Source organism: Parambassis ranga, chromosome 22 (assembly GCF_900634625.1).
Source record: "Parambassis ranga chromosome 22, fParRan2.1, whole genome shotgun sequence".
Classification (NCBI taxonomy): domain Eukaryota; kingdom Metazoa; phylum Chordata; class Actinopteri; family Ambassidae; genus Parambassis; species Parambassis ranga.
Genome location: NC_041042.1, coordinates 17,377,766 through 17,394,437, shown reverse-complemented (window position 1 = coordinate 17,394,437; position 16,672 = coordinate 17,377,766). Strand labels below are relative to the sequence as shown.

At 40.1% G+C, this 16,672-nt stretch overlaps 3 protein-coding genes across 3 annotated transcripts; all 3 read right to left on the bottom strand.

The window, feature by feature from the left end:
- Positions 1 to 609: 609 nt before the first annotated feature.
- On the bottom strand, positions 610 to 4,603 carry LOC114427853 (interferon-inducible GTPase 5-like). The gene is made up of 4 exons (XM_028396062.1): positions 4,597 to 4,603; positions 3,163 to 3,407; positions 2,177 to 2,459; positions 610 to 1,247 (listed from the first exon to the last, which is right to left on the bottom strand). The coding sequence occupies exons 1-4, from the start codon at positions 4,601 to 4,603 to the stop codon at positions 610 to 612; spliced, it is 1,173 nt and encodes a 390-aa protein (XP_028251863.1).
- Positions 4,604 to 5,613: 1,010 nt separating this feature from the next.
- Positions 5,614 to 7,850, bottom strand: LOC114428082 (interferon-inducible GTPase 5-like). Its single transcript, XM_028396410.1, has 3 exons — positions 7,801 to 7,850; positions 7,048 to 7,615; positions 5,614 to 6,710 (listed from the first exon to the last, which is right to left on the bottom strand). Exons 2-3 carry the CDS (start codon positions 7,607 to 7,609, stop codon positions 6,064 to 6,066), a joined length of 1,209 nt encoding a protein of 402 aa, XP_028252211.1. The 5' UTR covers positions 7,610 to 7,615; positions 7,801 to 7,850; the 3' UTR covers positions 5,614 to 6,063.
- A 4,608-nt stretch (positions 7,851 to 12,458) lies between these two features.
- LOC114428087 (interferon-inducible GTPase 1-like) lies at positions 12,459 to 14,800 on the bottom strand. The gene is made up of 3 exons (XM_028396412.1): positions 14,751 to 14,800; positions 13,998 to 14,565; positions 12,459 to 12,848 (listed from the first exon to the last, which is right to left on the bottom strand). The coding sequence occupies exons 2-3, from the start codon at positions 14,557 to 14,559 to the stop codon at positions 12,787 to 12,789; spliced, it is 624 nt and encodes a 207-aa protein (XP_028252213.1). The 5' UTR covers positions 14,560 to 14,565; positions 14,751 to 14,800; the 3' UTR covers positions 12,459 to 12,786.
- Between the last annotated feature and the right edge of the window lie 1,872 nt (positions 14,801 to 16,672).

Sequence of the window (16,672 nt, the reverse complement as noted above, 5' to 3'; positions counted from 1 at the left end):
TCTAAAGATGCTAGGTCAATTGGTCACTCTAAATTGCGAGTGTGAGGGTTGTTTGTCTGCATGCCTCTCACCTATAGTTAGCTGGGATAGGCTCCACGTGACCCTGCACTGCAGGACGAAGCAAGTTAATGGATGATGGATGGATGGACATGTAATAATTTAACAAGCATTACAGTAGATATTTTGCTTCAAGTGAAAACTACCCAGAGTTCAGTGCACTTGCGGTGTGAGAGCTCTAGAGGATCTGGCATGAACAGAAAGAGGACTGAGGCCCCAACAAATCTGAAATAGTGAGGTGAAACTTGCAGTGTGCAACAAAATAAATGCAGTGATTCTAACATGCTATACACCTACGTAAATGATTACAATTACAATTGTAACTATACAATACAATCGCAATAATAAGCATTTTATAACATTTACACAATAATATCTTATTTTTCTCAAATTTCCTGTCCTGCACTAATAACATAAATGAGACTGATTGAGGCCATAATAAAGTGATTAATCTTTATTTCAAATCAAGTCAAATATAGTTTTTATTTTTTAAAAAAAAACTATATTTGACTAAATTCGCAGCTGGTATTCAGTTAGAAACCGTATGATGCATCACACTGAGGTGTCCACACCCAGAGCCTTTATAAAGACTCTCTGTGCATCTTCAGCAAGCACATCCAGGAAATGATTCAGAGCTCTGTAGGTTGTGGTGAAAGAGAGGCCCATTGCTACTGGAATTCCAAATATTGGAATGAATCTGGACCCTTCCTCTGCTGCCATGAGCACAGCTGTGCCTGCTAATGCGGTCAACGCCTTCAGGATGAGCTCACAGGTTATTTTTTCTGCAGCCAGTGGTGATTTAATGACAGATCTCAAATCATCATATGGCACATCTGAGCTGGCAGCAAGTCTTTCCAGTGACGACTTATCAAGACCAAGCTCAAGTATATACTCTTTGAGAACTCTAAGCAGTAGAGTTAGATCAACAGCAAAAGACAGGTCAGGAACAGGAACAGCTGCTATTGCTGCAGATACCAGGGCATGGTATTTAATGCTGGACTGGAAAACTTCTTTCTTTTTCGTGATGATCTCCGAGTTGATGGTGGGCATGGCAAACAGCAGAGCGTCCCTCTTGTGTCTGGGAATTTGTCTCTCTAATGTCTTCTGTAACAGAGGGAAGTCGAACTTACCGAGTTTAAAGCTGGACACCAGGAAGACCTCTGGGGACGTAAGGCCTTCAGCTTTAAGATCTGTTTGTAGTATACAAAATGTTTCAGAGTTAATATAACTCTTAAGTCAACTCACCAGATTATCTGTAAACAATGTACAGTAATTAATGTGTGCTAAAATGAGGAAAGTGATTTAAATCGAGGCAACTGGACTTGAGGATTGTTTTTTTTTATGATACATATCAGGATATAGATCAAATAACTCTTTCTGTCAAACTTATTTTTTTAATTTTATGAAAACACACAAATATTCTGATGAACACTACAACTGTATTTAAAATAGATGCAATATGTATAGATAATAAAGTAAAATCTGAATTCTGACAAAATGAATAACTATCGTTTGGTCAGCTCAACATTTCAAAACAGTTAAAATATGTAATACAAAAGAAAAGGACGAAATTATGAAAAGAAGTTTGTGCCACGAGGGGACATTAGGGGGCTGCAACCCCTGCATTTTATTCTGTGTGGCTCCTCATTTGCAGGAACATGATGTCTGAAATATAATATAATCACAGCTTTTTTTAATGTTTTTTTTGTTTTTACATACATATAAACACGGGTCTTAAATTGTGTCTCTATTTTGAAGTATAGCCGCTGTAGCAGCAATACCAGAACACAACAGTCAGTTCTGGCACTACCAGTGTGCCATATCTGTCACACTGTGATGCTGCACCAGCCTACCCCTCCATGCTTAGGGATAATAAAAAAGTGTATGCATGCCTGCATTTATGTTCAGACACTGCCAGTGCACACTAATCTGCTTCTTGTTGGCCTCTAAGGCCACAATACTCCTATAGTATTAACCTGAACATTAGCAAACGTGTTGGCCGCTGGCTGCTACTCATCTGTGATATGTGCGCCAGCCCAAACTCTTTGTAAATGACACCTATGCAACTGCATTTTAACACTGTAAGAGGATAACATTCAATATTAATTCAGAAACTTACTTTGAATGCAGTTTTGTCTGATTTCCATCAGAGTCTTCTCTCTGTCAAACTTGGTCTTGAAATCCTGCTCTTCATTATATAAATCACTGTCAATCTTGCAGCGGACAAAGTAGAACTTCTTCTTCATCTTCTGAATCTCCCGAGCGAGTTTCACATTGTTTTCTGTGAAACGAGTGGCTGAGATGATGATGAAGAAGTCAAACTTGTCCAGTCCAACATTGTCCAGGTACTTATCAGCTCGAAACCTGGGGGTGCCAACTCCAGGGAGATCCCATAGGATCACCTTAGGATAGTTTGGATGGGGATATGCTGTAATCTCTGTGGTGGTTTCATTACAACCAGTAGGTGCAGCTCCCTTATCTCCACGTTTTAGGCCTCTGAAGGCATTAACAAAGGTGGATTTACCAGTTACCTCAACACTGTTGATACATTATTAAAGAATAAATTGCAATATTAGCAGATACTTACTCATACAGACATTTCCCTTATGAAATAAGTTCCAATGAGGTTTATGCAGGTCAGATCAACTACCTGTTATAGGATTTTATCACAATGCAGTGACCAATGAAAACGCTTCAGGTGGCATAGTCTAAGCCAATCAGTTCTCAAGTAGGAGGTGATGTTTGTAAAACACCTGATTTACAAGAAGTAGGCTACAGAAGGGAGGGTTGTGTCAAAGGAAAACAAATTGTAAAAAACATTGTAATAGGGTAACATTGAATATTGGTGCACTCTTACCTTGAATGCAGTTCTCCTTGATTTTTATCAGAGTCTTCTCTCTGTCGAACTCTCTCTGATTCTTTTTTTCATTATATAAATCACTGTCGATCTTTGAGCGGACAAAGTAGAAGTTTGACATCGTTTTCTCTGAAGCGACTGTCTGAGATGATGATGAAGAAGTCAAACTTCTTCAGTCCAACATGCTTCTTGTACTTATTAGCTGGAAACTTGGTGGTGCCGATACCAGGGAGATCCCATAAGACCACATTAGGATAGTTTGGATGGTGGTATGCTGTAACCTCTGTGGTGGTTTCTACACAACCAGTGGGAGCAGCTCCCTCATCTCCATTTTTTATGCCTCTGAAGGCATTAACAAAGGTGGATTTACCAGAGCCACATTCTCTAGTGACAGTGATGTTGAGTGAAATGTTGTTCAGCTCCTCCAAAAATGCATTTATCTTTTCTACAGCTAGGTTTTGCTCATTGTTCTGCAGGGCTTCTTTAATTTCTTCTGTTAATGGATGATGTTCTCACTGTCTTACTATCTTACCTGCCACAGACAAAATCCATGTCAGTAGTAATCTGAGTACATAATTTCAACTACATAAGATTAAACGGAAGTAGAATTTTGGCAGATACTTACACAGGAGTCCTGTTAAAACAGACTGAGCAGAGACGTTTGTGATTTTTAAAAGAGTTACAGTAAGCTGTATGAGTTCAACTACTGGACAACTTTATACAGTCATCAGAGGGCAAACAGCCTAAACTAAATACCTAATCACGTGATTTACAAGAATGTATGTAAAGTATTCACTGCATATTTGAGACTGAGGAAGAGTTTGAGTATTCTAAAAGAAGAAAGTTGACATAAAGACCTCCAGGTAGTCATCAGCTGGGCATACATATATCACTTACAAACACAGGCAGCTTTTTCTTCCATGAATGGCAGCATGAATGTCAAACTGGTGTATCAGAATTCTGGCATGTGTGTAATAGTTGTGCAAGCAGGAAGGCTGAACTGGGCATGCAGATAAGGAGAAGTGGAGAGAGAGTGCAAGGCGAGGAGAAAGAACCTGAAACTGAAGGAAATATGTAATTTTGTGTGTAGATGACACTTTATTTGAGCAAAGGAAACATGTTTTTGTCTGCTCAAATTCAGTTATTGTGTGCTCGAAAATATTTTTTCCTTACAGTATTACATTTTCTCCTCAACATATAATTGACATGCTTGGAGTTTTTATTCGCCTGCGCTCACAATAAATTCACAAATATTATGCCATAGCTGTCTCTATCAACCTTTATTTAACCTGATAAAATATATATAAAATGATAGGTCAGCAGCACATGTCAATAAAACAATTACAAAATGTGACAATTAAAACATACAATTTGACAAGTGAAATTGTGTTTTTGACAAAAGTGCAGGAGCTCAACAAGCCACAATAAGTTTAACATTTAAATCACAGGCACTGTTCAATGGTGTTTCTCTGCCTGTCCCTGAGGATAGAAGAGAACTGTCATGCTGACTGGTTTCACTCTGCTGCTGCTGCTGCTGTTTGCAGTCTGTGTTAATGTTTATCTGAGAAAAGTCGTGATGCTGAATTATCTGTGTATTTACCAACTCAGCCGTCATCATAGTGTAAGATATTTGATATTTGATCATAGTGCTGGTTTGCTGTGGTTGTGTGCTCGCTGTTCACCCTCCATGGTTCTGAAGTGTGGCCGATGGCTTCTTAGCTGTGTTCATGCTGCTGTGTGTAGTACAGATGAAAAGTAGTTTAGTGTGGCAGCAGGAAGGAGGTGACTGTCAGGCTCTATGCACCCAGACTGTGACGTGTCAAATGACCAGCGTCATTATCAGTGGGTCTGTTGCAGGTGTGTGCGTTACACTCATGAACAGGTGTGCAGAGCCGTCAGAGCTTCTGTTTCTATTGAGGACGTAGTTCAGTGTAACTAATAGAGGATTTACTATTTGCTTCACTTTTAGTGTTCACTAAAAGCACCTGACTGGCCACATAAGTTATAATCAGACACTCAGTATAATAATACAGTGGTGAGTGGTACCTACCTGAAATTCCTTCTGGTGAGCACAGACAGACAATTTTATACTGTGGTTAACATCATTCCATCCCAGACAGTCTGCAGGACAACACAAGCAGGGGGTGCCAATTGATTGGCACTCCCCTCTGTTAAGATAAGCCAGCTGAGTGGTACCTACCTGAAATTCCAAACATTGTTTTTGGTTAAAGAAGAAATGGCAGAGAAGAAGGATTAAAACAATGCTGTTCATTGTTTTAATAATTACAAATCGGCAATCATTTCATCTGTTCTTTTTCCTCACCACGACCACTAGAGGGCAGCAAACATTAATCACAATTAGTCTTACAGGCGTCAGACAGACTCAGTAACACAGTACATCAGTGAATTATGTCTTGTGAAAAAAAATCATGTGCACTAATGTGACTACTTTATACCTACACAGGAGAATCATATTTATTTATACAAGAGAGGGGGACATAAATCAAACGTACAAGAACAGAACAAAGAGATTATCTGGGTTATTATGGCTGTGGTTGGTGGATGTTACATATTACTAACATTGTAGTGACTATTTGTCGAAAATATTTGAAACTCTAACTAAACAAAACCGATCAACTAAAATCAAACAATCACTCATATGCACCGTGGGGATTTGGCAGAAAAAACTCAATGTCCATTCCAAAAAATCATTTTGATGGCAGGTTTATTTAGTCCGTGTTCAGGCAGACAACCAGACAAACTTGTCCCTGCTGTGTCTCTTGCGCTGGTAAAAAACCATTAGCCCACCCAGGGCATTCTGGTCTACCTGTGTCTACCTGCTTACCTAATAAATATAACCTTGGTGCCCCCTAGTGACACTAAATTGCAACAATAAATTAAACTAAATCAATAACTAATTTACATTAAATAAACATGCGAAATAATACCCACTAACTAACTAACCCAAAAATAAACAAATTATTCCAATAAACAAATTGGCAAAGTAGCTCCTACTAACATCATCTGCTGTAATGTACTGAAACTCCACACCTCCAGACCTTTTTACAGTGATTGTGTGACATAATGGAAAAAACCTGGACAGAAAGCAGGAAGCCTTAACACACTGAATATCTATATCAGCATATTGTTTACGAATATGATGCATCACTCTGAGGTGTCAAAGCCCTTTTAAAGACTCTCTCTGAATCTTCAGTGAGCATGTCGAGGATATGATTCAGACCTTTGTAGGTTGTGATAAAAGAGACGCCCATTGATACTGGGATTCCGAGAATTGGAATTAATCTGGAGCCTTCCTCTGTTGCCATCAGTGCAGCCGTGCCTGCTAGTGAAGACAGCACCCTCACGACAAGGTCTCGGGTTACTCTTTTTGCAGCCAGCGGTGAAACTGTGACAGACATCAGATCCTTAAAAGGAACATTTATCCTTGCAGCAAGTCTCTGCAGCGTTGAGACATCGAGACCAAACCCAACCACGTACTGCGTGATAGCAGCAATAAGTATGCCTACATCAACAGCAATAGAAAGACCAGGAACAGGAACAGCTGCTCCTACTGCAGAGGCAGCAGCATAGTATTTTATTTTGGACTTAAAAGCGTTTTTTTTTTTCTTGATGATCTCCAGGCTGGTGATGGGTGTGGTTCTCAGGAGAGCATCCTTTTTGTGTTCAGGAAGTTCTGTCTCTAATGTCTCCTGTAGCTGAGGGAAGTCAAAGTCATGGAGGTTAAAGCTGGACCCCAGGAAGACCTGTGGAGACTCAAAGCCTTCTTTCTGAAGACCTGTGTTAGAAAAGAAAAGAAAAATAAAATTAAATCAGTCTGTTTGTGGTCACTGTGCTCATTAAAAAGGACTTAAGGACCAAATCTTAGTAAAGACATCTGGCCTTAATACACCATCATAATGGTCAGAATGAAAAAAGGAAATTGTATTTAATATTATGTCATATGAGAAAGAGTGTTTGTGACTATAGAAACTCAACATTAAATTTGCTTCTAGTAAGATCTGTAAGATCACAACATTAGACTGTGTGAGTGTGTGCAGTCTGGAAGCTAGGGTTGTGTGAGCATGATGGCGAACACCATCACAGGTGGGAACATGTCCTCAGTGTGAACTAACCTTGAATGCAGTTGTCCCTGATTTTGGTTAAAGTCTTCTCTCTGTCAAAGTTACTCTTGCACGTAATTTCTTCACTTTGTAAATCCCTGTCGATCTTTGAGCGGACAAAGTAGAACTTCTTCTTCATCTTCCTGATCTTCTTAGCCAGTCTGACGTCATTTTCTCTGAAGCGAGTGTCTGAGATGATGATGAAGAAGTCATACTTCTCCAGTCCAACATGCTTCTTGTACTTATTAGCTGGAAACTTGGTGGTGCCGATACCAGGGAGATCCCATAAGACCACATTAGGATAGTTTGGATGAGGGTATGCTGTAACCTCTGTGGTGGTTTCTACACAACCAGTGGGTGCAGCTCCATCATCTCCATTGTTTATGCCTCTGAAGGCATTAACAAAGGTGGATTTACCAGAGCCAGACTCTCCAGTGACAGCGATGTTGAGTGGAATGTTGTTCTGCTTGTCTAAAAACTCATTGATCTTTTCTACAGCCAGGGTTTGATCACTGTTCTGGAGTACTTCTTTAATTACTTCTGCGAGTGGCTCAGAAGAAGGTAGACCAGCCATTGGCAACTGAAGGAAAGTATAGGAAGTTAGAATTTGAAAAAAGAATCAACAGATGATCATCATATTTAAAAATCTCCACCTATTCTACCTGATTTAGGAATAATCTAAGTAATAATCATAGTAAAGCGAGTTCTACTTAGTTACATACAGCACCATCAAAAGGATAAATCAGAATATTAGCAGGTACTTACACTGGAGTCCTGCTCAAACAACCACTGAGTGAGCAGCAACAACACCTTAATCTACACTGATATTTGTTAGACAAAGCACTAGGCTGTCATCAGCTGTCATTGACCTATCAAAACACTTTAGGTGACTCAGTATAAACCAATCAGTTGTCTTCATTTCAAGGTAAACCTGTAATACATGTCATTCCCAGGAAGTACACAGGGCGGAGCTGCAAGTATTCACTGTAGGTGTGTAGGCGGGGAGAGTTTGAGTCTGTAAAGGGCTTTATGCACGCTATGGGTAAAACATTTTTATGTTTTAATGTTTAAAATCATTCATGGTCTGTCTTGTCCTCCTTTTGGACAATTTATAAGCTGCCCACGGCTTATAAATAATCAGACCTGCCAACATGAATCTCCTTTGTCCTGACTTCACCTTGCTCCTGCCATCTTGTTTAAATGTCTTTTTATGTATTTTATATATATATAACCTGAACAGTTATATGAATGATTTATTCAAATGTTGATGCATTGGCATGTAGTTTTTAGGGTGACTTTTTAACATCTGTTAGAAAATTCTAATCTGATAATGATTGTTACATAAAGTCAAAGGTGTGGTGATGTTTCCCTTGTTCCTGCTCATGGCTTCTTTGATTTGATGGTACAGGTTTGACCACTTTGTGAAACACAGACTCTTTGTATGACTGAACTGAACTTAGAGTGTTTACTTCAGTTTCCCGGTCTCTGTCTCTCTCTCACCTATGTGTGGTGGTGTTAGAAATGTTACAATTAATAAATTGATCCCCCTCAAACTCATTAACCTTGACTCACTATCCGTGAAGACTATACAGAAGAACTGTTTTTCATTACAGCACACTGCTCATCCACTACATAACTGTACTGGAGTTATGTTTTGATCTTGTGTTTATGGCCTTATGCCTATGCCTGCTATCTATGCTCTTCCTCTCGGTGAGAGGTGTTTTTGTTTCAGAGTGGCTGGGCGTGGTTTCCTGGGTGCTGGCTGCTGGTACACCTGGACCTCATCTGGACTCCCTCTCCTGCCCACAACTGCCTCCTCTGCTGTCGTTTAGTTCATTAAAGAAACCCTCAACCTAAGCTGTCAGTCTGCTTCTGGGTCTTGCTGCTGTTAGTGTAAGTTTGTGCATGGCTAATAATAATGATATCAACAAATAATCAAATGATGCACATCTCTTTTTATTTGTATTTATTAATGTCATGACAGTCAAAAAGGGAACACATCTGTAATCTTTTTTCAATCTAACATGTAATCTTACCACAGATTATCAGACACACAGAAACTCAGTGCATTTGTGCAGACAGGCATGCAAAGATGACCTGAGAAAGTGGAGACCATGTCTAGTGAGCGGAGGTTCTGTGTTAACGGTCAAACTGGTTGGATGTGGTGGAAAGGCAACAGGAACAGTTCTTAAGGCATGACATGATTTACAAGAAGTATACAGTGGAGAGATGCTATATACAACATCCAGCTTTACTGAGCTTTGAAAGGACACCAAAGAATGAAGAATCTTTTTGTTTCTTCTCAATTAAGACTTGTTTTGTGGTCAACGTTTGATTTCATCTCACACGCACATGCAAGATTCTGGTCTAATAATCATGGGTGCAATGGTACTGTTTCTCTGGTACCTGCTGGAAAAATGTAACTCATCAATAATCATGTTCAGTTTACTGGTTTATGCTTTGTATATATATTGTTTTAGTGATATGCTGAGAGCCAAACAAATTAAACACATTAAAATGACAATCTGTGTATATGCGCACCGGGCCCATGTGTGCAGACAGCAGCAGTGAATTATAAAAACACCACCATGTAGAGACAGAAACCACATGTCATCGTGCAAATAAGGTAAATAAGGTAAATAAGGTAAGTTGGAGGGGTTGGCTGCTCCCTAATTTCAAGGATGGGGAAACACTGCTTTGTGTGTGTGTGTCATGTCGTGGTTGTGTTGCAATATGGTGAAAAAGGCAGAGCAGCAGTCTAGCAGTTAAAAATAACTGGCTATTGAAAATAAAAATAATAAATGTATTGATAGGGAGAGATGGCACAAGCAAACTTGGCAAGAGAAACTGCATGAGGATGGATACTTATATAGTGGCACTGACGTCAGGACAAAGGTTGTGGTTGATTTGTTTGTGTGTTATAAATAATTGTCCAAATGCTTGCATATGGGGCCAATCTGCTGCAGCTCCTTCAGACTTAATAGCCAGTGAATCTGCGATTTTCTGTGTTTTTTTTTTTCACCTCCCGTCCTGAGCTGGAGCCCTCCAGCTTTCTGTAACTTAATGGGGTTTTATTTCTCGAAAGATACAGGCTGGGGTGTTAACCCAACCTTTCCCCCATGCACATGAAATGATGCATTAGTCTGGGTCAGTGAGCACAGCTCTGACAGATAAATTAAAAAGCCTGATCGTGGATTGAAGGTGAACACTACCTGCAAGCTCACACCATTGCTTTAATTGCCTTTAATATCACCCCAGGTATATAAGTTCTAGTATTTGTAAACTTAGGCAGAAAAATCTAAATACATACTAAACACATACTTTAAATTTAAACTGTAGGTGTACAAGAATATTTTAATAACTTAATAATAATTTTATTGTTTTACCCATGTTTCCTGCTGTGCCCTGTTGATGGCACATGTCAGTATTTACACAATGATTTAATGCCATGCTGTGCTGTACAAGCCAATTACATGTTATTTGTAATTTGAAGGACTCTTGTGTTTTGATGGTTGTCATGGTTTTAGGAGAAAATTCTAGAATATCATCGGTTGTCATGACATCCTTAAAGTTATGATGTCATGCGTAACAACCGTTGTGTGTTTAAAACACAGAAAATGTCAGGGTACTTACTCACAAACTTCATCGGAGAGGGGAGCTTTGGGACCGTGTTGAATGGTTACAGGCTTCCCAGTCTGACAAATGTGGCAGTAAAATGTATTAGGAAAGAATATCGATCGATGGCCATGAGGGAGATCAACGTTTTGAAGAAACTCAGATGTTTGGATCCGGACAAGTGCAATTTGGTAAAGTGTTATGGCTATTTCAAGCAAGGCAGCTACACTTATATTGCAATGGAAAAGTTAAATACAGATATACACAACTACATGGAAAACCACACATACCTACCTGTGGATGAGATTCGAGTAATCCTGCACCAGACCCTGGTGGCTTTGAATGCACTCAAGAGCATTGGTCTTGTACATTTGGATATCAAACCAGACAACATAATGCTTAGTCATGAAAAGCCGTTAAAGGTGAAACTGATTGATTTTGGTTTAGCCTCTGATGTGTCAGAAATAGAGCAAGGTTTCCACATACAACCTACTGGTTACACAGCGCCAGAGGTAACCTTGGGCCTCCCAGTGACCACGGCTGTGGATATGTGGTCTCTCGGATGTGTGGCGGCTTTCATGTATATAAACTCCCATCTGTTTCCTATCCAGGATCCATTTGAGGAATTAAGCATCATTATAAAGATGCAAGGTCAGCCAGCTAAACATGTGCTGGATAAAGGGATGTACACTAAAAGGTTTTTCTGGAAGAAAAAACATGGAAAGCAGCACACATGGCAACTGAAAACCAGGGATGAATACATGACCACAAACAGTATGCACAGCGAAGACTATGGTGGTATTTCTGAAGACTTTCATTGTGTGGATGATCTGCTCAAGATGCGCCAAGACCCAGAAACAGTCAAGAAGTGGAAAGACAATAGGGCATTTTTAAGCCTTCTTAAAAGGATGTTACACACAGATCCTGCAAAGAGAATCACGCCCATAGAAGCTCTGGGGCACCAGTTTTTGACCATGAGACACTTTCCTAACAAGAGTCCCACAGACCCAAGTGAACTTCCAGATGTTGAAGAACCCACACCTTCAACTTCCTGCAGCTTTGTTGGTCAAAACAACATTGGCACTAATACAAACAACACAAACAACAGTACACCCAAAGGGAAACTCGAGAAGTCCACTCTGAAGAGGATGACGTGGAATATACCTGACAAGTCTAGACCTGGAGATAAACCTGACAAGGCTAGACCTGGAGATAAACCCAACAAGCCTCTTTGTGGTGATAAAACTGACAAGTCCTGTCTAGAAGATAAACCAAACAAGTACAGTCAAGAAATCCACAGTCAACAACACAAGTCAGGCAGTGACAGAGAAAATACAGGTTTTAGCACAAATAAAACCCAGAAGACACTGCTGACGAGGATTAGAAATTTCTTTTTCAGGATATTGAGGCCTGAAGATGAACTCAACAAGTCTTGCACAGAAGATAAAACGAACAGGTCTAGTACTGGACATCAACCCAGAATGTCTCAGTGAGTGATTCGTTCTCTCGCACACATGGCAGGCAGCCGCATAAGCTCAGTTGGCAGGACAGGAAACAGATATGATTCGTTCACGAGTCGCCCCCGGATCTTCGTTCTTTTGTCACATGACGACCAAGCCACTCAGGCTGTGTGGCATCTGACCAGCAGCAAATGATCAGCAAACGAACGGATCGTTCGTGGATCGTTCACAGATCATTCATAGATTGCTCATTTGCTGAAGCTCAGCTGCGGGGCTGTGTACTGAGAAACAAACAAGGAAATGAATCTGATATCTGACGCTCCTTCATTTGTGACAACCGGCATACGCTATCATAACTAATTAGTGGTCTTTGGTTCTTGTTGATGTGTAGAGTTATTGTGTATATAATGTAAAGTGTGTCTGTATATAAATGCTTTCGAAAATTATATGTTTTAGTGTTATTCACCATTAAATAATAAAATATAATAATACATACTTTAATAGTTCCTGTACTTCATCCTCTCCGCTGCACATATGTGTTCATTTAATGATAAATATTTTTTAACTTTACCAGTGTGTAAGAAGCAGTTCTCCTTCTCGTCCGTCGTTCATTTGTCATGCGATAGGCTGCTCAGGCTGCACAGATCAGAGCTGTGGATTCCTTCTCGTTCTTCGTTCATCTGTCACGTGACGGGCTCCACACACGCTGTGTGGGAAGCAGCACACTCTCGTTCATGGCTGTTTTAGAAATGAGAGAAAAGAGGTTATTATTTCTCATCACATATAAATGTCATGTATGTATATTTGTCACCTGCCAATCTACGCTGCGGAGGTGTGGGATATCTGTGCGGAACATTTAGATGTCTCTACGGAGGACACACGGGGGGAACTCAGGAGACACACGGAAGGCACAGGTGGACGAGTGGACCTTTTCCCTGGCTGGATTCACCGCGATCTAAGTGGAATCTACGGACAATGTAGATTTACCAAAGACAGTGGATTACCCCAGGACTAAAAAGGATTTACCCGAACGACTGGAGTTTGGTGAGATCGCGTTTTATTCTTTTTTTTAATGGAGCGACGTCTCACCGAGGAACTGCTGATCTTGTCCTCATGGAGGGACACGGGTTCATTTGGACCGTTCTCTCGAACTCTGAACTATAAATATTCTGTATATATTATTTGGGAACTGATCGGGTTGCACTAAACTCTGGGGGTACAGGGGAGAAGCTTTGTGGAAAAAGACCGGTTGTGTCGCGCTGCTTGTGTGCGGAGCTGATCACCTGAGCTCTGCCTGCAACACAGCGTGAACTCTAAACAATCGATCTCTGGCTCCTCTGTGTTTTTGTAAATATTGTTGGGATTTTGGTGTGGTGTGTGTGGCCTAGCCTGGCGGTTTTTATTAACAGATAAACCAGCAGCAGCAAAATAAGACCCGCCCGTGAGAATAGTGCGTTGTGCCGTTTTCCTGATTTAAAAAAAAAAACAGGTGCTTTATTGTGGTGTGTATTTGCTCTCTTATGTGTTCACATGCTTTGAATTGCTTGTGGTAGTTGTGTATTATACTTTGTCAGCAAAATTAAATCAGTCTGTTTGTGGTCACTGTGCTCATTAAAAAGGACTTAAGGACCAAATCTTAGTAAAGACATCTGGCCTTAATACACCATCATAATGGTCAGAATGAAAAAAGGAAATTGTATTTAATATTATGTCATATGAGAAAGAGTGTTTGTGACTATAGAAACTCAACATTAAATTTGCTTCTAGTAAGATCTGTAAGATCACAACATTAGACTGTGTGAGTGTGTGCAGTCTGGAAGCTAGGGTTGTGTGAGCATGATGGCGAACACCATCACAGGTGGGAACATGTCCTCAGTGTGAACTAACCTTGAATGCAGTTGTCCCTGATTTTGGTTAAAGTCTTCTCTCTGTCAAAGTTACTCTTGCACGTAATTTCTTCACTTTGTAAATCCCTGTCGATCTTTGAGCGGACAAAGTAGAACTTCTTCTTCATCTTCCTGATCTTCTTAGCCAGTCTGACGTCATTTTCTCTGAAGCGAGTGTCTGAGATGATGATGAAGAAGTCATACTTCTCCAGTCCAACATGCTTCTTGTACTTATTAGCTGGAAACTTGGTGGTGCCGATACCAGGGAGATCCCATAAGACCACATTAGGATAGTTTGGATGAGGGTATGCTGTAACCTCTGTGGTGGTTTCTACACAACCAGTGGGTGCAGCTCCATCATCTCCATTGTTTATGCCTCTGAAGGCATTAACAAAGGTGGATTTACCAGAGCCAGACTCTCCAGTGACAGCGATGTTGAGTGGAATGTTGTTCTGCTTGTCTAAAAACTCATTGATCTTTTCTACAGCCAGGGTTTGATCACTGTTCTGGAGTACTTCTTTAATTACTTCTGCGAGTGGCTCAGAAGAAGGTAGACCAGCCATTGGCAACTGAAGGAAAGTATAGGAAGTTAGAATTTGAAAAAAGAATCAACAGATGATCATCATATTTAAAAATCTCCACCTATTCTACCTGATTTAGGAATAATCTAAGTAATAATCATAGTAAAGCGAGTTCTACTTAGTTACATACAGCACCATCAAAAGGATAAATCAGAATATTAGCAGGTACTTACACTGGAGTCCTGCTCAAACAACCACTGAGTGAGCAGCAACAACACCTTAATCTACACTGATATTTGTTAGACAAAGCACTAGGCTGTCATCAGCTGTCATTGACCTATCAAAACACTTTAGGTGACTCAGTATAAACCAATCAGTTGTCTTCATTTCAAGGTAAACCTGTAATACATGTCATTCCCAGGAAGTACACAGGGCGGAGCTGCAAGTATTCTGTAGGTGTGTAGGCGGGGAGAGTTTGAGTCTGTAAAGGGCTTTATGCACGCTATGGGTAAAACATTTTTATGTTTTAATGTTTAAAATCATTCATGGTCTGTCTTGTCCTCCACTTGGACAATTTATAAGCTGCCCACGGCTTATAAATAATCAGACCTGCCAACATGAATCTCCTTTGTCCTGACTTCACCTTGCTCCTGCCATCTTGTTTAAATGTCTTTTTATGTATTTTATATGTATATAACCTGAACAGTTATATGAATGATTTATTCAAATGTTGATGCATTGGCATGTAGTTTTTAGGGTGACTTTTTAACATCTGTTAGAAAATTCTAATCTGATAATGATTGTTACATAAAGTCAAAGGTGTGGTGATGTTTCCCTTGTTCCTGCTCATGGCTTCTTTGATTTGATGGTACAGGTTTGACCACTTTGTGAAACACAGACTCTTTGTATGACTGAACTGAACTTAGAGTGTTTACTTCAGTTTCGCGGTCTCTGTCTCTCTCTCACCTATGTGTGGTGGTGTTAGAAATGTTACAATTAATAAATTGATCCCCCTCAAACTCATTAACCTTGACTCACTATCCGTGAAGACTATACAGAAGAACTGTTTTTCATTACAGCACACTGCTCATCCACTACATAACTGTACTGGAGTTATGTTTTGATCTTGTGTTTATGGCCTTATGCCTATGCCTGCTATCTATGCTCTTCCTCTCGGTGAGAGGTGTTTTTGTTTCAGAGTGGCTGGGCGTGGTTTCCTGGGTGCTGGCTGCTGGTACACCTGGACCTCATCTGGACTCCCTCTCCTGCCCACAACTGCCTCCTCTGCTGTCGTTTAGTTCATTAAAGAAACCCTCAACCTAAGCTGTCAGTCTGCTTCTGGGTCTTGCTGCTGTTAGTGTAAGTTTGTGCATGGCTAATAATAATGATATCAACAAATAATCAAATGATGCACATCTCTTTTTATTTGTATTTATTAATGTCATGACAGTCAAAAAGGGAACACATCTGTAATCTTTTTTCAATCTAACATGTAATCTTACCACAGATTATCAGACACACAGAAACTCAGTGCATTTGTGCAGACAGGCATGCAAAGATGACCTGAGAAAGTGGAGACCATGTCTAGTGAGCGGAGGTTCTGTGTTAACGGTCAAACTGGTTGGATGTGGTGGAAAGGCAACAGGAACAGTTCTTAAGGCATGACATGATTTACAAGAAGTATACAGTGGAGAGATGCTATATACAACATCCAGCTTTACTGAGCTTTGAAAGGACACCAAAGAATGAAGAATCTTTTTGTTTCTTCTCAATTAAGACTTGTTTTGTGGTCAACGTTTGATTTCATCTCACACGCACATGCAAGATTCTGGTCTAATAATCATGGGTGCAATGGTACTGTTTCTCTGGTACCTGCTGGAAAAATGTAACTCATCAATAATCATGTTCAGTTTACTGGTTTATGCTTTGTATATATATTGTTTTAGTGATATGCTGAGAGCCAAACAAATTAAACACATTAAAATGACAATCTGTGTATATGCGCACCGGGCCCATGTGTGCAGACAGCAGCAGTGAATTATAAAAACACCACCATGTAGAGACAGAAACCACATGTCATCGTGCAAATAAGGTAAATAAGGTAAATAAGGTAAGTTGGAGGGGTTGGCTGCTCCCTAATTTCAAGGATGGGGAA